Here is a 24,975-nt window from a genome sequence, read left to right on the forward strand (position 1 = left end):
AGATACGCAATCCATGAACTCAAGGAGAAAATTACATGCCATATCAAAGATCCGCCCACTTTTAATGCAGTTCGGCGCAGGATCGGATATATGGATAGTCCGGTTATATCGATATCGAATATCGATATAACGAGACTTTACTGTATCATTAATATAAAGTTGAACATTTTTGGTTCCAGTATTGACCCCTGTGGTACGCCACACGTAATATTTAAAAAAAAACAGACGTATACTCTTCTAGTTTCACATACCTTTTGACCCAAAAGCTAAATTCCTAATACTATGATGAAAAATGCATGGAGTTGACATATTAAAGAAAAGGTTATTTTTATAAAAATCACAAGTTTAAACACAAGAAAAAATATTACAGTTATAATATTATGGGAACAAAGTGGATTTTTTTAACTTGCGTGCAAAAATCTAACATTAGCTAATTCATGTGTCCCTGCTTATGAGCGTTCCGAGTTAAACTAATCAAATGGTTCGCTGCTGCTCAGAAACAGAATATCACCGGTGTCAGAATGATAGGAGGAAAAAAATTATGAATGTATTTATAAGAAAAATAAACACGGAGAAAGCATGCATGGCTGGAAAGAGAACTACACTCATAAATCACAAGTGCTCTAGGAAGCCCAGTGATTTACCTCGAACATAAGGAGTCATCCAGCCAGAGGAATACCATTCCTAGCCCTGGAATAAAGTCATTATATCAGAAGAATGTTGATATATTATAGTATAAAAATAATGACTAATTTGACTGGTGAAAAACATCATGAAATCCACTTATTCACTCCTTAAAAATATATTCTACCAATAAAAATATAATGCAACATGTCTTTATATCATTTTCAATGCAGAATTGCTTATGACAAAACGATTAGCACATACAAAGTATAAAAACTAATAAACAACATAACACTACACTGCACACAACCTCAACAAAAAGCATTCAGGCTGGTCCACCATTATAATAAACCACTGTAGTAAATGATGACGGGTTGCCATGGCAATACCAGAAATGTCATACTCCTTCCCACAGTGACTTTAAAGCTATTTTAAAATGTACAGTATACATTCAGCCTCAATAACTTCCAGACAACAAACGTTTTGTCAACTATTTATTCTGTCGAGGGAACATTGTTTTCTTCGTTAAATACAGTATTTACTTACATTATTTACACCGCAACGCTATCGTACATGGCTTGGTCACATGCATATTGGCATATTAAAAAACAAAACAAAATAACTGTACACACATTTACACTCATTTAAGAACGAGCAGTCTGTGCAATAAAAGGCACAAATGACCTTTGACCCTGCATTTATGTTGCATTATATATTGGCTTCACAGACAACGGCAACGTGTTTTATTACTCCAGATGCGATAGAGAGCCGGCGGCTAGCAGCAAAGCGGTAAAAGCAGCCCTCTTGATTGTGTGCGAGCGCCATCCTGTCTCGTCGGCAGCCCGAAGCTTCGATGAAAAGACTTCTCAACGATAACGATGGGAGTACGCCGAGACGTTAAAACACAATCACAATATGCAGGATGATCTTTTCCGCTACACAGACGTGGTGTAAGGCCTGTAGGCTGAGGCACGAGGCTCAAGCTGAGATATCGACTCAAGTACTATTTTTCCTGACAGTTACACGCCACGGTCCACCCGGCGGGGAAGTGCTCATCACACTTTGGACTTGCGGTTTGACTTTACCAGCGTCGAAGGAAGAATGTTACGGAACGGACCGTTACAGCTGCCATGTCATGAGTTTAAAGTTGCCGACCAGTGATTCGTCGTATGATGTGAATTATTCAAGTCATATTGCACTTTGGTCAAACTATGTCGATTTAAAGCAGATTCCAGTTCATAAGATATCGTAAAATCAACACTTTTTTTTACATGCTTGGCTTCACAAAAATACAGTGGAACCCGTTTAAGTCGACGTCCTGTAAACTGCATTAACCGTGACCAAGCATCGGTGCAATTTCCTTTCCTGTTCTTCCAAAACTACAACACAAGTTTGACAATAACGGAGCAATTTTTCATTCAAGTGAAATGACTTCAATTTAATGTCGACCGTGTACTTAAGTGGACACATGGTAGACCAGGACTTGATGAGATACTTGACTTAGACGGGCTGTCAACAGACATCAAGTCGACTTCAAGGAAAACTGCACTTTTTTTTTCCATCCATTTTTTCCTATGCGTTCTATCGATATAAAAAGTATTTGGTGGTACTTTAGTCATTTTAACCATTACCCGAACGTCTTTCCTGGGCGCAACATAGAAACAAAAACTACGTACACCTCACGTTAAGTCTTCTAAACTCAAAACAAAACCTTAAACTGTATTATGGAAAGCAGGAAGTGAACAAATGTAACAGTTAGTGATTGTAAAAGTACCAGATAGAGGGGTAGGATTTAATAAGCTTTGCTTCTTCCTACTCCTTTTGGACATGTGGAACTGGGAACTGATTATGGGATGCATTCAATTGTAATCTGATGCATGTTCAAATGAAAAAAACCCATTACCATTACCAATGTTGATGTAGCTTGGTAAATAAGCCGGTCACATGATGTAATTGGAGCATTTTTTTTTTAGTTTTTTCACTATTATTGGTGCATTCCTGTCTCTTTTTATCTGTTTGTATATCTATAGAACGCAAAAGAGAAAGACCTGCCTTACATAAGGATTGTTGATGATGGGCAAAATTGCAGAAAAAGTGCAGTTTCCCTTTAAAAGGGTTTCACTGTAGTACTGTACATTTCAGTTGGTAACCGAATTTCCTCTGCTAGTATGCTAATCCTTTTCATATCTTGGTTATATTTTTTTTGTTATGAAGTATTCAAAGTGCCACTGGACAGCAAGAGAAATGAAGTTGGACTCGCATTAATAAAAAGTCTGCATGCTGCTTTCCCAACATTTACAAGAGACGCATTCTAAGCCGTCCCAGTTATCGTCACAAATACCTGTTTGCGGAACCTATCGATGCTCCAAAAATGTGTTGAGTGCCATATTTGGCAGGCACAGTCAATGTCCTGGCTAAGACTATGTTTTGTTTATATGTAGTTTATTCACAGTTATGGTGCATCCAAAGTGCATGGGAGTCCTAACTTGCAGAGTACTGTACCAAGTATTAAAGCCACACGTTCTCAAAGTATCAAAACACAAAAGAATTGCAATGTTTATGAGATTAAAGTTGTAGAAGAGTCCAAAATGGCAAATTCCTACGATCCTCACATGAACTTAAACGCACCTAATAAGGCAAAACCATTGAATATTGGAGAATTGATTCCAGTCTGTGTAGTTCTTTCTCCGACGTGTTCAAATAATCCTACTGATGATGTGACAAAACACTGAATGAGTGAATGTTACTTTCTTGTCAGTGTGGCCTTAATACTTTCTTTGCAGAATAACTTGATGTCAGTGCATTTACATAAAAATTGAAAAAGTTATGGAACTATTTACACAGCACCAATCAGTAGCGGGTTTGACTTTTTTTTTTTTTTTCGGATAATAAAGACCAGATTTAAAGATTATGTCGACTGGAAAGACAGTGAAATCCTTCCATATTAAATCACTGAACCTTTTCTTTCAGTGAGAGATGAACTTCTACTTCTAAAATGTGCAAAATATTCAGTCTGTACCATAAATATATAAAAGCAGGGGGAACCTCACAGTGGATAAAAGTAAAGTAATCTTTTTCTAGCATGTTATGACATAGAATTCACGTTGCAAACGCTGTTAGTTGGGCTAATTGGCACAGATAAGAGTCCAGTGGAGGGTGACCTCGAGTTCACATAAAACAGGAAGCAAACCCCCCCATAAAAAAAAAATTCTCAGCTTTTCACTTTGGCCCGATTTTGAAGACATCATCCATTTTTTTTACATAAAAGTATGTACACAAAAGAGTATCGATAAAATCAAGAAATGTACAAACAGCATGAACAGCACTGATAGTACCTTTTTTTTTTTCTTAAAGTCAACAAAGGCATTTGAAATATATGAAGATTTTAAATAAATTATACAGAAACAAAAAATAATCCTTCAACCTGTACCTGAGTTTCTCATCACGGCAAATATACAGAAACCAAGTCATCAACATACATCATTGGCTTGGAAGACACAAAGCTGAACGAAACGGGGGTACGGGGTACAGGTAAAAAGAAAAGAAATGTACACTGGAACCGTCTGATAACAAGCAGTTTGATGTTTTTTTTAACATCATTTCATACAGTAATCCCTTGTTTATTGCTGTTCATTGATTCCAGACCCGACAGTGATAAGTGAATTTCCGGAGAGTAGGTTACCTTATTCATAAAATCATATATTTTCGTAATAAGAGCATATAAAACTTATTTACGACCTTATAAATAAGTTTTTGTTAACATTATTAGAGCCCTCCAGACTTGAAATAGCACCCCTATAGTCACTTTTACACTCGCGTTACCCATTATAGTAGACATAACAGAAAATAAGACATATTAGACATGAATAAGATTTAACTGACTAATCATAATTAATCATAGGATTAATTGTGGGTACTGCGGTGGCTATTGTCTCATTATTGTAACATTACACCTAGTGACTGGTGTGGAATACTACATATTGTGTTTTTGAATGTGTTATATTTGTATTTTTCATTCATGTAGTCATTTTAATGCTTGAAAAAGATAAAATTTTGTCAAAGAAAACATAAAATTTTATGATCGATCGCACGGTCAACCACAAAACTGTTCATTCATTCATTCTCTACCAGGAGGTGCTGGAGCCTATCCCAGCGGGGTCCACCCTGGACTGGTGGCCGGCCAATCACAGGGCACATATAGACAAACAACCATTCACACTCACAATTCGGAGTCGCCAATGAACCTAGCATGTTTTTGGAATGTGCACAAGGAGAACATGCAACCTCCACACAGAAATGGCCGAGGATGGAATTGAACTCGGGTCTCCTAGCTGCGAGGCCTGCGCGCTAACCACTCCACCATGAAACTGTCTGATTTATTAATTTATTTTGATAAGACGTGCTAAAGTGTCGAGGGATGACTGCACACGCGTTTTATAGGACAGTGACACGAAAAGAGGCTATTAAACCCACCGAGCAAGACACCGTATTGCGAAATGAAGTGGAATTTTACAAGAGTAGTTTGTGCTAGCTTGTGCTGCCTCGCCAGACCTTACACATAAACGGATGTGAATTATCAGTGCACATGAAATATCCTTCCATCTTTGAATTGAGCAGCAATAAGTGTGGGTGGACGGGGGCTTTCAAATCCCTCAGTTATGACCTGGTTTCCCCCTAATAATCTTTCCTGCAGACCAGCTGGGAGACATGTGAGACATCTAATTAAATTTGACTTCAGACAACCTCAGTAGTTGGGAGAGAGTCTTCGGTGTGAACAGCTGGAAGTAGACAGAAAGTACTGTACATACTGGTACCTCAGTACCTCAAATAGGACGACATTGGATCAGAATATGATAATAATTGATACTATCATACAGATCACTCTATAGCCTTGTTACAATGTAAACACGCAAACGTCACTGTCATCTTACAAACACTAAATTCATCCCACAGCAACTTAACACTTCATGTGACAAATCTACAAACATGTACAAATACGAAAATTAAAAATTGAATGCATTGCATCGGAGGAACGCATTCATGGGGACTGCAATGACATCAGCCTCCCTCTGGGCTTATTCAACTTCCTCAGAGGTGTACAGAGGCAGTATTGCAGTACCATCTGTCCATTTTCTATGCTGCTTGTCCTCCAATAAAATGCTTTAAAATCTTGTATTGGTACACACAGCATTTGTAAAATAAGTGTTAAGTTGGTGTGTGATGACTTTAGCGTTATTTGTCAGTCAGACTGTTATATTGATGTCAAACGGGTTTATTTGTGCACAAATAAAGTTCCTAACGTATAAATAAAGTTCTTAGTAAGTTTGATTTTAACGGTTCCACTGTCGTGCAAATCTTCAATGCAACCTTGCAAGGAGAACCGCAAGCATAATCGGACTCATAATTGGACAGTTGGACTGCATGTTTTCAAGTAGTATTTGAAATATATTATTTGTCTCCGCCTCCCTTTACACTGAGCAAAACAAAAAAAACAACAAAAAAACAAAAACAAAGCAATCTTGCCGTGGATACCAGAACCTGACTGTAATGTGGTCTGTTAAGTCTTCAGGGGTGTTTTGTATTTCTGCTGTCGTTAGCACTTTCTGCAGAAGATAATGAAGTCCGGTGAGATCCTCCAGGGGCGGCATCACCTCACTTGTGCTACTTGGATGTGTGCTTTCCTGTTTGCAAGGTCAGCAGTGAGACAGTCTTGATAGCCACAGAGCCAACAGGGGATGCATCCACAAAGATGATGAAGATGAGCCGGGTGAGTCCAGCACCAGATTTTTTTTTTTTTAGCACAAAGAGACCCGTAAACATGTCCTCGCCCACGCCGGACCCAAGTTCAAAACAACTGAGGTAGGGGAAAAGAACATTTAAACCTTCTTGTTGATCATAATGAAGATTATTTGAAGCGAGGAAGGATAACGATGCGGAAAAATAAGTCATCCTGATTGGTGAAAGTGATGAATTTCACACAAAAGGTCCATAAGTATTCTGCTTTTCACCCCCCCCCCTCCAAAAAAAAAAAAAAGAGTTGAAAAAGCAGGACCCCCTTCTTCTCACAAATTCCACCTCAGGTGTGTTATGAGAGAAATGGTTGAGCCAGATGTTTTCCTTGGCACTTTTAAATTCCTTTCAAGGAGATGTTCCATTTTTCACAGTGACAAATAAATAAAAAAAAAAAAAGGTTTGCCTTGGCGGTGTTGTGTTGGGGGGTGTGGGGGGGTGAGGTCACAGATCACAGCTGAAGTTGCACGAAAAACCGCCATCACTCGGGTTGTCACCTCTTCCTCCACACCTTTGACAGCCAGATCTTCACCGTCTTGTCACTGCACACGGGCAGCGTGGGAGAACGGGGGGGGAGGAGAATGGGGGGGTTACAGCAAAGGATGAGCAAAGGGAAGTGAGGAAACATAACAACAGAAGAAAATAACATCAATGACAGGAAACATTTTCTTCAGTAACGTTTTCTTCATTTTTCCACAGACACTAGGAAAATTATGATTCATAGGCAACATCATGGCCGGTGAGGCGCCGACTCCTTTGGAGGGTTTTTTTAAAAAATTGCTTATTTTAAAAAATTATATTTTTGTGTTTTCCATTTTCTTTACTTCCTTACTGTACCAAAAATGAACCACACGCTGATTATGGCGTACCGTACGCCCCTATTAAATAATAAATCACATAATATCCCATCGCATGATAAAGGCCGTAGTGGAAGAAGAAAAAAACAAAACAAAAAAAACATAAAATCACATACTTTGAATCACCTGAAATATGAACATGAGTCAAATGAAAAGTGTATTCTATATGATGAATGGGAATCTTTTGGATAAAGCGTTCTAATTAAATATTAATTAAATCATCGGATATAAATGTATTATGAAAGGGTATATAGACAATAATCCAGGGGTCTTCAATTAAAATTGAGGGGCTATCCACACAAACAATTTTATTATTTCAAATTCAATTTCAATAATTATTATAATTATTATAATTATTATAATTATTATAATTATTATAATTATTATAATTATTATAATTATTATAATTATTATTATTATAATTATTATAATTATTATAATTATTATAATTATTTCAATTCAATTTCATTATTTATTTATTATTATAATTATTTCATCGTTTCATCCTCTAATCCACCCAAAAATTTTGTTATTTTTATTATTATTTTTTAATGGCTTCCATAGTTGTAAAACCTGCAAACGACGGTTTGTTGTTTCCGTGTAGCTAACGTCGGGATTGGTTTGATTTCGTCACACATTTTTTGTTTACCTTTGAGCGAGGTCCCTGCACAATTTGCAAATTGCGCTAATATCCATTCACTCCTTAGTGAATATTAATTAATGTGAGTATATACACTCCTTAGTGAATATTAATTAGCATGCTGCTGTGCTGAAAAAAATGAATATGACTGCTGTTATTGTTCATCCTGGGCTGTTAGCTACGTTGTTATCCGCTTTCTCACATCAGACTTTTGTGGACACTGGAATGACCTGGAAGGATCCGGTTTTGGTAAACAGCTGATCTACGTCTAAACCTAAAGCATAAAGGCGGGGCAGCAGAAAGAGGAGAACAATAACACGTAGGAATAATAATAATAATAAGAGTAAGGATAGCACCGTGAGAAGGCTTTAGGGGAAAAGACAAGGAAGAAGAGAATACCAGAGGGAGGAGGGAAGGTGGTAATCATGGGAGGCTGGTGGCTCGGCCCTTGATGGCTAGCACCCGGCGAGGAAGACAGGGGGTCAAGCCAGGCACATAGCTCCATAACTTCACCCTGCAGTCGCTGGGGGCATCGTGGAGGAGGGACGGGAGGAGGAAGGAGGAGGGAGCGATAAGCAGGTTGTTGTCCGGTAGTATTGAAGAGGAGGAGAAGAAGAAGAAGCCGGGGAGCATAAGGAGAAGGTTAATATCACTTTGATGGCAGCAGCTGCTTTACAAAGTGATTAAATTATCATCTAGAATTCCAAATAAAAGAATCTTGTGTCGTCTGTAGAAATGTGAGAAAATTTCAATTTTATAATTTAGATTTAAATAGATTTTGGACAAAATTTTGACAAAATTATAACAATTTCTGCTTGATATTGATGTGCTGGGGGCCCATTTTGAACACTTAAATAACAGTAAATCCTTACTTTATACCACCTTGGTGCAATAGATGCTGAACCGGTTACCTGGATGCAGTGAAGATCTGCTTGGAGTTGGTACATATGGCATTGATGGGGCTGTCGTGGCCTTTGACCTCTCCTATGGGAGTGAAATTGTCCACGTTCCACACCTTCAACATTCCTCCCCGACATGCGCTGAGCAACAGCGGCCTCCCGGGAACGTACGCCAGGGAGCACACCCAGTCCTTGTGTGCAATGGGGATTTGCTGCCAAGTGAAAGTAGAACGATGCACAGTCAGCAAAGGTTTCCGCATGGGAACACAAAAGGCGTGGCTGAAGACGCTTAGACGTCTGAAAGTTGGAACGTTTTCGGCATTTGACAACATTTCCTTTGTTTGATTGTAGTGAAATGTATGGATTTTTTAAATATATATTTTAATGTTTTCTCCCATCCCGTGTGGAAGTGGTAAGTTTTGGGCTTATTAATTTTAAAGGAAATACATGTGAGGCTAACTGGTTAGCTCGCTAGCAAGCGGCCGTCTCGATTCCCTGCATAAGAGTTGCACAATGTGCACGATGAATAATAGGAGTTGTTATTTCATGCCTGCAGGGCTCTAAAATGTTAAAAACCATATTTAGAAAGTCAAACGGGTAAAATATTGCATGAAAATATGAAATGTATTAACATTGATTCCTACATCGCGGATATTCATTTACTGCGGTCGGGTGTGGGATCAATTAACCGCTATAAATGAGGGACTACTGTACCGTATCAAAGTACCGTATTTTTACGTTGGCTTTTCCATTGTAATGTATGTCAAGTACTGCGCTGTTTGCATTCATAACTATGTTAAAAAATTATCTTCTATGGAGCAAAGTGTGCATTTTTTTATGCTGTGTGCACCTAAAACTGTTTTTAAATAACTTTTCACTTATTATAAACTAGAACCTCATGACCCCTGAAATGTTATAAATATGAATATATTCAAATAATGCCAGGAAGCTTGGATTAATTGTGTTTGACCCAAGTCTGACCCGTCTTCACCGTATATAAAAACGCAAAGTTTGAGCAACGATATGATCCCGCACGAGCACACGGCGTCCATCTTCAAGAAAGCAACCTCTTTCTGTGCTCACCTCAACTCGTATTTATGAATTATTGGGGTCAGCACAGCTTTGTCACTTCTAGATGAGATCCATAGGTCAGAAAAGGTTGGGTGGTTCTCTCTTAATATTTATACATAGAGAATATCAGAAAAGGCAGCGTGGAGCCAAGAAAATATCTATTTCCTGGAACATGAAACATGGTAAAGGCCATGTGTTTCTTTAAAGTGGAAATAATACGTAGTGTAGATCTCTACGTGAACTGTGCACTCTATTTATTACAATTTATGATGCTGAGGCTTTTTCTATGACCCCACTTAAAAGTCGGTGAAAAACTCAACAGCGGGAAATATGATGTAAAACGATTGTTCTCCAAAGTATTGATTAGGAAAAAAAATACATCAAAAAAGAAAATTGGATCATAACATCTATCATGGACGTACTGATACGAAAAAGCGGAGAAATAACCCGGACATCTGGAAATAGTCTAAATATTGTTGTCCTTAATTATAATTTACTTATAACGACGTGTAGACCTGTCATATTGATTTATTGGACAATCTTATAATAAAACAGGTCAATACTTATGAGCCCTCAATACATTGACATATACTGTACTTGTATGCAGGTCTGCTGCCTCTATTAGTCTCTCTGTGGTACACAGGCTGGATGACAAGAGGCTTCTATTGAGTATCTTCTATTGAGACAATCTCTATAGTGTCCATATAAATATTATATAGAAAACTGCATCTAAGCTGTGTGGTTAAGGCGAAAAAGTTTATTTTTATAACAACTTTGGTCTTTGCTCTTTTCCCATTTTGTTGTTTTTTTTCCAAATATTTCAACTTCCTTCTTAACTAATCTTCAAAAAAAAAAATTTCACATAACTTTTTCTCTAACCTAATTTCCCAAAATCTTCATTTCATTTTGTTTCTCATTGCATTACATTATTACACATATTTTTTTCTTTAATATTTGAACACTATGCGACTAGAATAATATTATTTTCCACCATTTAGTCTTGTAAAAGAGTTCTTTTCGCTTAATATTTTAACTTTATTCTCATAAAATGAATTTTTTTGCATTTTTATTTCTGTTTTTCAGCTCTTTTTGTAAATGTTCTTCTCAAAATTGTGATTTCATTCCCATAATATTTTCACATTATTCTCATATTGTACATTTTTTGCACTTCCCCCAACATTACAACTTTATTTGTTGTTTTGTTTGTTTTTATGACTTTTACAAATAATGCTTTTTTCCTTTGATATTTCAAATGTATGCAACTAAAATGATAAATATATCTTATATATATATATTTATATATTACGTTATTCTCGGAAATTACGACTTTTTCTCATTAGATTACAACATTTTGACTTTATTCACGTAAAATTACTGTAAATGTTCCCACTTTTGTTGTGCTTTGTCAAAATATAATTTTTTAATGCTAAAAAAAAAAAACCAACCACTGGTCCGCTAGCTAGACTTTGGAAAACCCTGCCCTGAACACACCAAATCAAGGACAACCAAACAGACAAAAATATGGATCAGTTTACCAAAGTCCAAGAAGATTTAAAAGGAAACTGAGATCAGACGATATTTCCATTGTGAAATAAAACAATAATTAAATACCACAATAGTTGCTGATTAATTGAATAATCGATTAATCACGCCTTAACTGATGCAACTCTAGGTGGGATAGAAAGAATGTGACCGTGTGCTACAAACATAATCCATGTGTCAGGTATGTTTTCATATTTAAGCAGCATGCAGGATGAGCGCGTATACAGTGTATATCCATTCTAAACAAACTGCTCCATTGCGTCCCCTGAGAATGCTTTGCACACGTAGTACGAACAGAAAGCTTGTGAGCAAAACAGCTCTTAAAGGAGGCCCGGTTCCTGAGCTGTAATATACAATATGATTTTACACCACAAGCTGCATTTGGATGCTCCTTTATAATTAGACAAGAGGCTGTAAAATAGATTGTATTGGCTCTTTGCTAAATGAGGTGGAGGTGAGACTCCACGGACCACAGCACACGCTCTAATTTAAATGGGCCTTATATTCTTATTTTGTCTGCTGGGAGAAATAAAAAAAAAAGAAAGAAAGAAGATAGAAGTAGAAATAAAAAATAAGTTAATAAAAACTGTACAACGTTGCTGCTTAAAATGCAAATGAATGCGCATGCAAATGAGAGGTACATCTTCCCACAAGGTGCAACATTATACATTTTTAACATATGCATGCAACCGTGGATACACAGGAGACAACACAAAAGTAAACACACACTTTCCCGCTGACTCCGTTAAGCCCGGAAGTTCACACGGTGCTTCCCTGCTGTATTCCACGTGACGGCACGAGCACCGCAGAGTGAATACCGTCAAACAATGAATGATTGAATATCACTTGTCACATACAACGTACGTTTTTTTACTCAACTTGTGTAAGGAGAGCAAACTCTGTCGTCATATCTCATATAATCATATCTCTTGACTTAAATAGCATCTGGCATAAGCAACTACATACGGTAGGTAAAGGCTTCCGCTACCTTGGGTGTCCATCAGGGCGAGAATGTGGTACTCTTTGAGACATGAATGATATCATAAATCTGTAAAGATGTCAATGGATTGCCCAGACTGAAGAAAGGAAGGCAGGCAGGTTAAGGGAACTCAAAAGGAGGTACGCTAACGAGTCAAATTGAAAAGTCAAACCCAGCGGCTGGCATGGCAAGGAAATAAAGACTTCGAGGCCTCGGCATAGAAATTTCTGAGCTGGGAGAAAAAGTGAACACTTTAAAGAAGCAAAATGATGAGAAGGATCAGGTACTGCAACTGATGTACGAGGTGGATGAGTCTGATTGTGACTGGGCTCCATATTCCACTCAGGTCTTATTCCTTGAATGGATGTTCCTTCAACGCCATTCAACAACAAATCAAACGTAATCAATCACGTAATCACGTAATAATGAAATACAAGGAGCAAGAGGCTATGAGAAAATAATATCTGCTTCTTCCTCCTTCTTTTTGGTCACATGGGACTGTGTTCCTTCATGGAACTAAAGACCATGACACAAGCAGTGCTGTTACAAGTCACCACGTGACTGCAGAGACGGTACAGAGAAGATAATCAGATGACCTAAACATCCATGGTTGGCCTCAACTAATTAACCATACGAGTAAGCAGGATTGTAATTTTGGTGGGCTTCAGTCATTCAATATATGGTAATGGTAATGGTAATGGTTTTATTTCATTTGAACATGCATCAGATTCCAATTGAGTACATCCCATAATCAGTTCCCAGTTCCACATGTCCAAAAGGAGTAGGAAGAAGCAAAGCTTATTAAATCCTACCCCTCCATCTGGTACTTTTACAATCACTAACTGTTACATTTGTTCACTTCCTGCTTTCCATAATACAGTTTAAGGTTTTCTTTTTTTTTTAAATAATGTACCTTGTACCGAAGTACATTTTAAGTCATCCTTGTATTTAGCAAACATCAACTGCTTGTATTGTTTCTTGAATTGGCTCATCGTTGTGCATTGTTTGATTTCCTTACCCAATCCATTCCATAGTTTGATTCCACATACTGAAATGCTATGGCTAGCATAACGTAGTCCTAGCATAGAAGTGTTTCAAATGTACTTCTTCCCTGAGATCATATTCCTCCTCTCTTGTAGAGAAGTATTGGATGACATTTTTAGGTAATTGGTTATTTTTAGCCTTATGCATTATTTTAGCTGTTTGAAGATTAACTATATCAGCAAGTTGAAGTATTTGTCATTTTAGAAATAAGGAGTTAGTATGTTCTCTGTAGGCGGCATTATGAATTATCCTTACTGGCCTTTTTTTGCAGTACATTTAGTGAGTGAAGATTGCTTTTATAGTTATTAGCCCATATTTCCACATATACAACACAAGTCCTGTTGTTCAAGAAGTAGACGGCCAAGTGTTGCTATGTTGGAAGTCGAGTAAACAACCTCTACCGCTCTAATTTGGAATAGTGTTTTCGATACCCCCTGCGGTTTGGGAGAAGACACTCCGTGGAATGTAGGGGCGGTCTCTCGAGTAGATTCCCATGTGGCACGTTCGTGGGTTAAGTAGAACCCAGCCTTTAGTTATGGAAGATGGCAGAAGTGTTGCCATGCTAACAAAAGAGCCCTTGGATCTGCATCAAAATGAAAATAGGTTTCTATCTCGGTCCCTTGCACAAAGTTTTGTTGTGCGTGGTGTTGCTAATAAACAACAGTGACTGTAATGACCTCCCCCAAGGCTGAAGAAAAATATTTTGGACAATCAATCCATTCATTTTCTATACAGCTTATGCTAATTAGGGTCAACCGGAGTAGAAACCGGAGTAGAAACTGGAGTACCCCGAGAAAATGCATGCATGGTGGGAACATGACAACGGCACACAGATATGACCAGGTAGGGAATCGAACCCAGATCTCCTAGCTGCGTGATAACCACTTAACCACCGTGCAGTTTTCCAAAATTCACTTTTTTTCCAACAGCGGTGTTGAAAGAATGTCAAAGTTTGTCTCCATAAAAACACATTTACTGGCTATCATGTTAAAAAATTCAAAAAATTAATTAATTAAAAAAACAAAACAAAAAAAAAACCTTAAACTGTATTATGGAAAGCAGGAAGTGAACAAATGTAACAGTTACTGATTGTAAAAGTCCCAGATGGAGGGGTAGGATTTAATAAGCTTTGCTTCTTCCTACTCCTTTTGGACATGTGGAACTGGGAACTGATTATGGGATGCACTCAATTGGAATCTGATGCATGTTCAAATGAAATTAAACCATTACCATTACCATTACCATTACCAGTTTGTGCATGAAGCCTAAAAAAATCGGCCACAGCTGACTCGGTCGTGCATCGCAACGCCTCGGTTTTTCAATCTAGTTAGACATTAGATGTACATTGACTCGCACATTGTCTTTAAAATGAGCACACAGGTTTAAAAACTGGAGCTAATGCACATTTCTTTTGACACAAAAGCTCCATTTTACCCGTACACCCAGAAACATTGGGTGTAGAGTTGTTAAAAATCTCCACTCTGGCCGGTGTTTTCCACAAAGAGGAACAATTGTGCTTCCGGATCGTTCCTTCAGGATGCTGCACAGTCACAGTCAGTCACATACAACCTTGATGGTAACAGGTTTTTGTGTTTTTTTTACTGTGATTGATGGCATATGTCCTGCACAGTGAAAGCAACATTATTCCGCTCACATTCATCTAAAACAAAAGGCTGTAAAAATGCAGCTTTACACACCTGAGTGAGCTCCTGCTGCTCCAGATCCCATTTTTTGATGCCGTTATCTCTCGAGCCACTGAACAGTACGTTTTCCTGCACCGCCAAACACTCGATGCCGTCATAATGTGGCGGCTCAAAGTTATGAGCCGGGCCAACGTTACCCAGTGTTCCCTCTGCCACGTCAAAAACCTGGTAAAGGAAACCATGGTGGTCTTAGGGAAACACTCAAATGTGGTCTGAAGGTGCCTTCTCATAATATGGACTACCTTGACATAATGGTCTTTGGAGCCAGTGATGACTTGGTCTTTGCCCAGCAGAGACCTTCCCACCGTCAGACACATGACGGAACCGATGTGGCCTGTCAGCTTGCCCATAGCTTGCATCCTAAACAAACACACACAATCAAACTCACAGGAAATAACTGTTCCACTGAGTGAAAACACTCTATTAAACACTTCAATGATGCAAAAAAAAAGTTTAATGTCACCGATATTTGAGATGCTTATCTAAAATCACTTTTGTGTGGAAAAGGAGGGAAATAATCATGACTTTACTAAGATTAAATGACATATTGATGGACGTGCGTTTAGAAATCTTCAACTTAAACCGGATTAGTAGAAATAAGACACTTTGGTCATTCCTCCTTTGTGCAAAATACAAGATCTGTGGGCGGGGCGGGGGCGAGCAATGGCGGTTGAGTTGCTTTGAGCCACATTAAGCTGCAATAATTACTGTCGTGTGAGCCGGCACATCGATGTCATTCTCTCTCCCGCTGCCGGTGAAGTAAACCCTGGATGAAGTTCCTACCATCGAAATAAACTTCCACGCATTCGACAGCAGTCATAATGAAAAGAAACAGCTAACATTATGTTAGCCTAACCCACCTGTCTTCAGGCGAGAGGTGGGGTCCACTTTGGACTGGTGGCCAGCCAATCAGAGGGCACATATAGACAAACAACCATTCACACTCACATTCATACCTATGGACAATTTGGAGTGGCTAATTAACCTAGCATGTTTTTGGAATGTGGGAAAATGCATGGGGAGAACATGCAAACTCCACACAGATATGGCCAAAGGTGGAATTGAACTTGGGTTTCCTAGCTGTGAGGCCACTCTGCAGCCTGCAGATAGTATTATTGATGTAAATGCCCTTCCATGCTAAATACACCTTCCCTGATATATGGAGCATTATTTGGCTTTTTTGTTGTAATGCAAATCTAGAGCGGCCATACCAGAGCAGGAGGGGATAGACAAGAAGAAAAAGGGGGAGCGTGGGGGAAAAAGGGGGACAACATGTATTTATGCGTGTAACATCGCGTGTAACATACCTGTTGAGGTCCCAGATGCGAACAGTGTTTCCAGCCGCAGCGTACAACACAGAGCCTGACGGGTTGAGTGCAATCTGGTTGATCTGACACTCACCGTGTGAAAACGTTATTGTGCGGGTGGTGGCGCCAGCGCACGCATCACCTGACACGACTTGTCCTGATGAACTGGAGTAAAAAAAAAAAAAAAAAAAAATCAATGGGAATCGAACACAAAAAGGGAAGAAGTACATTTGAAACACTTCTATGCTAGGACTAAGTTATGCTAGCCATAGCATTTCAGTATGTGGAATCAAACTATGGAATGGATTGAGTAAGGAAATCAAACAATGCACAACGATGAGCCAATTCAAGAAACAATACAAGCAGTTGATGTTTGCTAAATACAAGGATGAAGAGTCTTGAACCAGTCATGATGTGCTATATATGTCACTATATTGACACTTACTATGGTACCCATTATGGCATTGGATGCTCATATCACCCAGTACTTTGGTACGGGACAAAAAATAAAAAATTAAAAAAAATGTTTAAAAACTAAATTTTTTTTTATAAAAATTAATAAAATAAATTAATAAATAAAATAAATTTGCTAAATACAAGGATGAAGAGTCTTGAACCAGTCATGATGTGCTATATATATCACTATATTGACGGTTACTATGGTACCCATTATGGCATTGGATGCTCATATCACCTCATATTTTGGTACGAGACAAAAAAATTAAAAAATTGAAAAACTAAAAAAAATTAATAAAAATTAATAAAACAAATTAATAAATTTGCTAAATACAAGGATGAAGAGTCTTGAACCAGTCATGATGTGCTATATATATCACTATATTGACACTTACTATGGTACCCATTATGGCATTGGATGCTCATATCACCTCGTATTTTGGTATGGGACAAAAATTTAAAAAAATTAAAAACTACAAAAAAAAATAATAGAAATTAATAAAATAAATTAATAAATAAAATAAATTTGCTAAATACAAAGATGAAGAGTCTTGAACCAGTCATGATGTGCTATATATATCACTATATTGACACTTACTATGGTACCCATTATGGCATTGGATGCTCATATCACCTTGTACTTCGGGGGTGCTAACTCACCTGAGCGTACGGACACACTTGGCCGCATCTCGTATGTCCCACACTTTGATGTAGGACGTAGAGACGGAGAAGACCAGACCAGACGAAGGACAGTATTTAACCGCGACCACATTGTTAGGGTGGCCTTTGAGTGTCACGATCTCCTGACCCGTCACCAAGTTCCACATCTTACACGTACGATCTGGAAAAAAAACAATCAGTGAATACGACTTAAAATATCAGTGAAACAAAGCCGGCGACTTCATCTCCGTCTGTACCTTTGGATCCAGTGAACAGCAGCTCATCTGTGGCATCTACACACAAAACCGGCTTGGAGTGGCCCTCGGCTACAGACATACACTGCAGGGGTGCTGTCCGACCCCCCTTGACACCTCCGATGGGATTGATCACACCCCTGGAAAATCATTCACCGTGTTACTTCCTTCAGGGTAAAAAAACAGAGTGCATGATGATTCCACATTTCTATGGATGAAAGCACAAACACGAGCGTACATGCACTTAAGAAATCAAACTAAAAAAAAAAATGGCATAGCACCAGACACAACATTAGGCACACCTGGATCTATAAAGAGCTGCATCAACGCTACAAAGTCAATAATGCTGGCTTTTATTATTATGGTTGTAGTTTGCAGTTGAATTTAAACTGCACTACACTTCACTTAGATGTGGTTCTCATTTGGCGTACAATTCCACAGACGGGTCTCAGTATAATGCTCTTCTGCACCAAAACCGTAATTAAAAATGACACTCGTATTAGCATAACTGTTATATTTGTAAACATTGAATTATGCAGGTGTATCTAATGTTATACCCAGCGAGTGTGCAACACATGCTAATAATTCAATTCCTGCACGCTACCTATCATTAAAAAAGCCAAAACGTGTGCCATCATGAACGCCACATCACTAAATAAATCTTGTGCAGACTCAATCCTCCCCCAAGACCAGCACCGATGTCCTACTGATGGGTCAGAGTCCCAAGAGCACCAGGAGTAGGTGAAGCGGGGTAGGAAAGGGAGGATTGTGGGAAAATTGGTCTCTGGTGAGCTACCTAATAACACCAGAAAATAAAAATAAAAATAAAAATAAAAATAAAAATAAAAATAAAAATAAAAATAAAAATAAAAATAAAAATAAAAAGTGGTACTTCAATGATACACAGCTCTGTTTTCCTTTCTAATTGCTTTACAGAGCCGTTACTCAGACCTTATCAAATAATACTGGCAGTTTTTGGAGCTCTTTGTAAGGGGGGGGCAGCAATGTCAGAGAGGGAGTAATGATTAGTAATCTTCTGAGGAACAAGTACACAGGAAAATGTTTGTAATGATCAGGAAAATCATTGACAACAATTTTTAAAAAAACCTCGTATATAGCCCTAAATGCTTAGTGCCCCATCCATATATTTAATGTAAAAAAAAAATGGAGATAAAAAAAACGTGATAACACACAATGAGAAAAATATGGAAATAGCCACATGCTATTCTGTGTGTGTGAGGCAGCTAACGGCACACACAAATACAGCGCAGTCAAACCTTGCTTACTATTGCATGATCAAACCAAATCAAACAATGTCAGTCAGCCAGCAAAAAAATAAAACTCAATAGCAGCCTGCAACTAAAAAAAAAAACACCATGCAATATCCATTCCCGCCACCAACTATTAGATTATAACATTATTCCCAGGGTACGTTTATGTTGTGTATAACGCAGCATCAGGTCAAATGGAAGGAACATATAGGCACTTCTTATTTGCAATCTGTTGCCAAGGTTACATCCAGTGTGGTTGTTCCCATCATATAAAAGCAGACATTCCTATTTCAACTTTATTGAAATACTGTTTTGTTTAGATTCAACTTTTTGTTTACCTTCCATTCCCTTTTTCTTACGAATAAAAAAGGTATGCGCCGAACTAATACCGCTTCTTACGGCATTGCACCGATCCAAATGGGAGACAGCGCTCCTGCTCTAGCAGCATGAAATCATCACACAGTGTGTGCAGTTATGAAGTATGTAAGAGCTGCTAATGGATGTTGCCGTGCCAAGCATGGGGGAGGCAGCAAACTAATGAGGAATATGGAGGCAGACCAGTGAGCGGCTCTGCTTCACGCTGGGAAACCGACACAAGTGTGTGGAAAGTCTACGTATATCACTGTGACTTAGCTAAAAAGATGCATTTGTTTATTATTATGAAAGAGATCTCTTTTTTTCTTAGGATTTGGTAACGGTATAGCTTGCCTCGACAAACGGGAATAATTTAAATTACACATTTATATTACCTGTACTTGTTCTTGAAGACTCGTGGAACATATAACGTCCAAAAAGAAACATTGCAGAAGAAAATAGTTTTTAATTCTGCATGGAGAAACTCCTTTTTTGCAATACAGTGGCAGCATAGCATTAAAAAGCAGTCGTGGCTACTCAGTACAATATGGCTGTTTAAAACAACAATAATGAAAGGATGGAATTTATACTGGAAAATAGCTTTTATATTGTGATAAACATGCACGAGACGGACGCCCGCATGGCTGCCGACCATTGCTCTCCGCCCTGCCGACAAGTTTTTAAGTAATTAAGGAACAAGGCACATAGTCAATTTATGCAAATTACCAATCAGGATAATATCGAGGTGTCTTAATCCAACATTCATATTGGATATCGATCTGATATCAGCATAAAAAAAGTCTTAAATCTCCGATATAAGTAGTCCACTTTCCGTGCCAGCACTTGATCACAACAACAGCTAATGCTAGCGTGGTTAGCAAGGCGCAGGAGTGTGTTAGTACTTTTCATTAACGTCGTTGCAAAACATGCCATCCTGTGGTGGCGCAGAACCGAGGAAGTTTAATACGATTCAAGCCAAGTTAAGTTTATTTATAGCTGGCAACAATGGGTCAACCTCATCGCGGCTGCAAAGCCATGGCGTTCCTGAAAAATCTATTCCTGAATCCTATTCCTGGAATGCTGTTTCAAACATTTCTAAAGTGTGATAAACTCCAGCGGGACGAGAAAATGAGGAATGTGGGCTTTAAACGCGTCATTGAGCACCTTCAGCCTTGCTACGTTATGCCTAATGTTGATAAAACTATACAACAGATGCATCAGGAAGTAAATGGGACAAGCCAAACGTTTCACACTAAACAAGTATGGTGAGTCATGCTGATATCAGATCTATAGCAAAAGTTGTATCGGGACACCTCAATGAGAAATAAGTTAGCTACATTTATGTCTATAATATCAGTTATGTTACATTTAAGTGCTGAAATGTTAAGATAATAAATGTTTAATGATGACAATTTCACGCTAAAACTTTATGGGAACAACATTTGCACATTGTCATATTCAACCTGTTTGACGGGAATATTTGCACAAACCGAACGAACGGGTGAACGAACGGGTGAACGAAGACGCTTATGGTTCATACATGCACCACAATAGCGCCCCCCGGTGCCCAAGCGAGGAAGGACAAGCAGTGAAGAGGTGGCTACAGATGACCACAGCAGACAGAATAACATCATGGTGAGTTGACAAGCAGAAGACACGGACAGAGATTTAAAGACACAGTTGGTCTACCTGAGCACCTCGGAGAGCGAGGAGTCGCTGTCATCAGACCTGGAGGCAGAAGAGGAAGAAGCGGGGCAGGGAAAGGGCGTCAAGGAGAGGAAAGGGTTGTTTTTTTTTTTTTACACACGTGAAGGAAAGACAGAAGGGTTAGTGGCAATGGGTTACACGAGAGGAGGGAGTCGAGGACAGGTTTTGGATATAAAGTCCCTGTCATCAGCAAACACCGGACAGCTAGCTTATGCTAAGAGTCCACTGGGCCGGCGCCAGTTGGTGCCAGTTGGTGCAGTGGCTCCAAACTGGCTCGTGGTGGCCCGTAATACGGCGGCAAAAAAATTTCAAAATGTTTAAAATCTTAGTCCAAGTGTCCACCATTTGGAACCAAATGTCACAAACAAGCCGCCTATTGGAATCCACTGGAATGTAATGGCGCGAGCCAAGTTGCGGCAATGATGCTACCGGCGCACCCAAACATGCGTTTCATCAGTAATGCTAGGAATCCACTGGGCCGGCAGCAGTTCCATTGCCAGTTCGCGCCAAAGATTATGTGACTCCTAGCATTACTGATAAAGCGCATGTTTGGGTGCGCCTGTAGCATCATTGCTGCAACTGCGCGCCAATCACATAATCTTTGGCGCAAACTGGCACCAACTGGCGCCGGCCCAGTGGACTCCTAGCATTACTGATGAAGCGCATGTTTGGGTGCGCCTGTAGCATCATTGCTGCAACTGCGCACCAATCACATAATCTTTGGCGAAAACTGGCACCAACTGGCGCCGGCCCAGTGGACTCCTAGCATTACTGATGAAGCGCATGTTTGGGTGCGCCTGTAGCATCATTGCTGCAACTGCGCGCCAATCACATAATCTTTGGCGAAAACTGGCACCAACTGGCGCCGGCCCAGTGGACTCCTAGCATTACTGATGAAGCGCATGTTTGGGTGCGCCTGTAGCATCATTGCTGCAACTGCGCGCCAATCACATAATCTTTAGCGAAAACTGGCACCAACTGGCGCCGGCCCAGTGGACTCCTAGCATTACTGATGAAGCGCATGTTTGGGTGCGCCTGTAGCATCATTGCTGCAACTGCGCGCCAATCACATAATCTTTGGGGCAAACTGGCACCGGCCCAGTGGACTCCGAGCAATACTGATGAAGCGCATGTTTGGGTGCGCCTGTACCAGGAAGTTTTTGGTGAATATTTCAGTAAAATTGTTAAGACGGCAACAACGCTAAGGGATTCCTTATAAAAGATGTATCAGTACTGGATATGGATCTATAAACAAGTATTTGTCACAGGTGAGCTGGAATGGATCCCGGCTGACTCTCCTAGCATGCTAGCATTCTCTGATGGGTTTATCGTTTCGTATTATGTCTCCGTGTCAACAGGAAATGGTCGACACTCACTCAAGCAGAGCGCTTACCCAAGTGGAACAACAACAATTTTACAGATTTTGGAACACACATCAGGCGCACCACATTGAAAAGCGCATCATTGTACTTTTAAGTGCAGAAAATTGGGTATATGTTACCTGAGTGTTAGACAATTCTGTGGGAAATAAGAGGATAGCCAAAGTGAAAACTGCATGTTGTCATTATTAATTTTTGTTTCATAAGAGCCCCACAACGTCTCCCTCTCTTACCATAATTAGTATTCTCACAGACCAGGAAAGCCAATTTATTGGTGGAGTAACTCACTAATGAACACACACGGCTCGGCAAGTGTTTTCATTCTGATCACATTTCTATCTTCACATCATCCCAGCGAGAAAAGTCATGTGTGTTTAATAGAGCAACACGTTAATAAACTTCATGGTGTTTGTTTGTCATCACGAATGGCCGAGCGGTACACACACACAAAAAAGATATAATACACACAAAAACATAATAACCCTGGAGAGGTCTGGAGCAGAGGTGTCCAAAGTGCGGCACACGGCTGTTTCGTATTCTAAAAATAGAATTAGACAAGACAACTACAAACTGATTTTTTTTAAGTCAGAATATTATGGGAAAACAAAACAAAGAATAACATTTTAGAAAAAGCAGATAATATTAGGAAAAAATATCTTCAAAATAGGCACAAGTATTCGTAAAAAACTTCATTCATAGTAACAATATGCTGAAATGAAGCCTGTTTATTTCTGTAATTTGAAAAATGTCTCTGTATATCTGTATGGATTAGTTGAAAACATTTAGAAGAGGTCCCGGCATCCTTTAATTTTTTTTATTATGTGGCCCTTGGTGGAAAAGTTTGTACAAAGTGCGGCTTGGGGGCCAGTTAAAGCTTTTTATTGCCCTCAGCACATTCTAATAATAAAATTAAACAAGAAAACTTTTTAAAAATGGAAAAAAGAGCAGTAATTTTACAAGAAAATAGACCTAATATTAGAGTAAATGGGTAAGTATCAAGAAAAAATAGCAGAAAATTGAAAAAAAGAAGAAAAATGTTTTTATATACACAGCAAAATTGGAAAAATTAGCAAAAAAGTGTAACATAATGACGCAGATATATTCTTTAAATATAAAAAATGGCTATTTATATCAACATGGCATGGTTTGGAAAATGTAAATGTGGCCCCTGCATGTTTTGATTTTTCATGATGTGGCCCCTGGGTGTAAACCCCCCCCTGGTCTAGAGGGACACACAGGGGTAAAAACATGTTCAGATTTCTTGTTTTCTAGCTTACTACTGCTGGCAATATGGTGGCTATTAGCATAGTGACATTCTATTTCAAAATCCATTTAAAATTCATTGGGCTTAGAGGGTGGGGGACGTAATGCATAGATCAAATAGGGATCTACTGTAGCTTTCAAAGCTGCTTAATGTAAGCAAGACAGATACTGTTTAAAATTCATTTTCTATTCAACATGTAATTGAATTTTGCCAGCCTGGTCCTTGACACAATAAAATATACACTTTAAATCAGAGGTGGAAAAGAGTCTCATATATATATATTTAACCATTTCAATGAATGCAGTTCATTCTTAAATTGTATTGGCTAATTAACCTAGCATGTTTTTGGAATGGGGGAGGAAACCGGAGTACCCGGAGAAAACCCATGCATGAGAACATGCCAACTCCACACAAAGATGGCCGAGGGTGGTTTTGAACCCAGGTCTCCTAGCTGTGAGGTCTGTGCGCTAACCACTCAACCACCGTGCAGCCCCTACGTTAAATGTTAACTCTTTGAAAACTAATCAACTGTGGGTGAAACGACTGACCGGTCAACTAAATACTGTAAAAAATAGTTTGATTGAATTCTATACAGTATTTATACATATGTACTTCTATATCTCCGTCATGACTAAACTACAATTAATTGATGAATTATGCCCATTCCTTGGTCCTTGACACACAATAAAATATACACTTTAAATCAGAGGTGGAAAAGAGTCATATATATATTAGTTCAGCGGTCTCAAACACGCGGCCCGCAGGACACTAGTTTGAGGCCCCCGCCTTGATATGAAAGTTTAATGTAAAGTTTGATATGGATGCTGTATGGTATCATGTACCCAGAAAAAATTATTACGTTTGATTAATGTTCATGTTAAAGGTTAAATAACTGTTAATAGTTATCCTCCCTATCCGTGTGGAAGTGGTAAGTTTTTGGCTATTTAAGTTTAAAGGAAATAACTTGAAGGCTACCATTTAGGTCGCTAGCTCCCTAGTTTGTGAGTTAGCATGTGTCTCAAGACCCTGCAGTTGCGCAATATGTTGTAAATAAAAAGAGTATAAATGTGACTATAGTCGTGTTTTGTCATGTCTACAGGGCTCTAATAATGCTTTGTTCATTTTAATCTGAAAAAAATCATTTGTCTACCCACCAACTATATGTGGTTTCTTA

The 24,975-nt window shown here is 38.8% G+C and overlaps 1 protein-coding gene across 5 annotated transcripts in view; it reads right to left on the bottom strand.

Annotated features, from left to right (window-relative positions):
* Positions 1-2,076: 2,076 nt before the first annotated feature.
* The window catches only part of kif21b (kinesin family member 21B), a 72,746-nt gene continuing 49,847 nt past the window's right edge, over positions 2,077-24,975 (bottom strand). For 2 of the 5 annotated variants that reach the window (XM_058055334.2, XM_058055331.2), the window contains exons 27-35: positions 21,141-21,179; positions 17,830-17,966; positions 17,573-17,753; positions 16,457-16,621; positions 15,392-15,509; positions 15,144-15,314; positions 8,823-9,022; positions 8,311-8,434; positions 2,077-6,956 (exon numbers count right to left, since the gene is read on the bottom strand). In XM_058055334.2, coding sequence (XP_057911317.2) covers positions 8,335-8,434; positions 8,823-9,022; positions 15,144-15,314; positions 15,392-15,509; positions 16,457-16,621; positions 17,573-17,753; positions 17,830-17,966; positions 21,141-21,179 — 1,111 coding nt within the window. In that variant the 3' untranslated portion in view covers positions 2,077-6,956; positions 8,311-8,334. The remainder of the gene's footprint in view (positions 6,957-8,310; positions 8,435-8,822; positions 9,023-15,143; positions 15,315-15,391; positions 15,510-16,456; positions 16,622-17,572; positions 17,754-17,829; positions 17,967-21,140; positions 21,180-24,975) is intronic. The other 3 variants (XM_058055335.2, XM_058055336.2, XM_058055337.2) reach the window with 3 other exon arrangements.

This window comes from Doryrhamphus excisus, linkage group LG18 (genome assembly GCF_037039965.1).
Source record: "Doryrhamphus excisus strain RoL-2023G ecotype Guam linkage group LG18, RoL_Dexc_Guam_v1.1, whole genome shotgun sequence".
NCBI lineage: Eukaryota > Metazoa > Chordata > Actinopteri > Syngnathiformes > Syngnathidae > Doryrhamphus > Doryrhamphus excisus.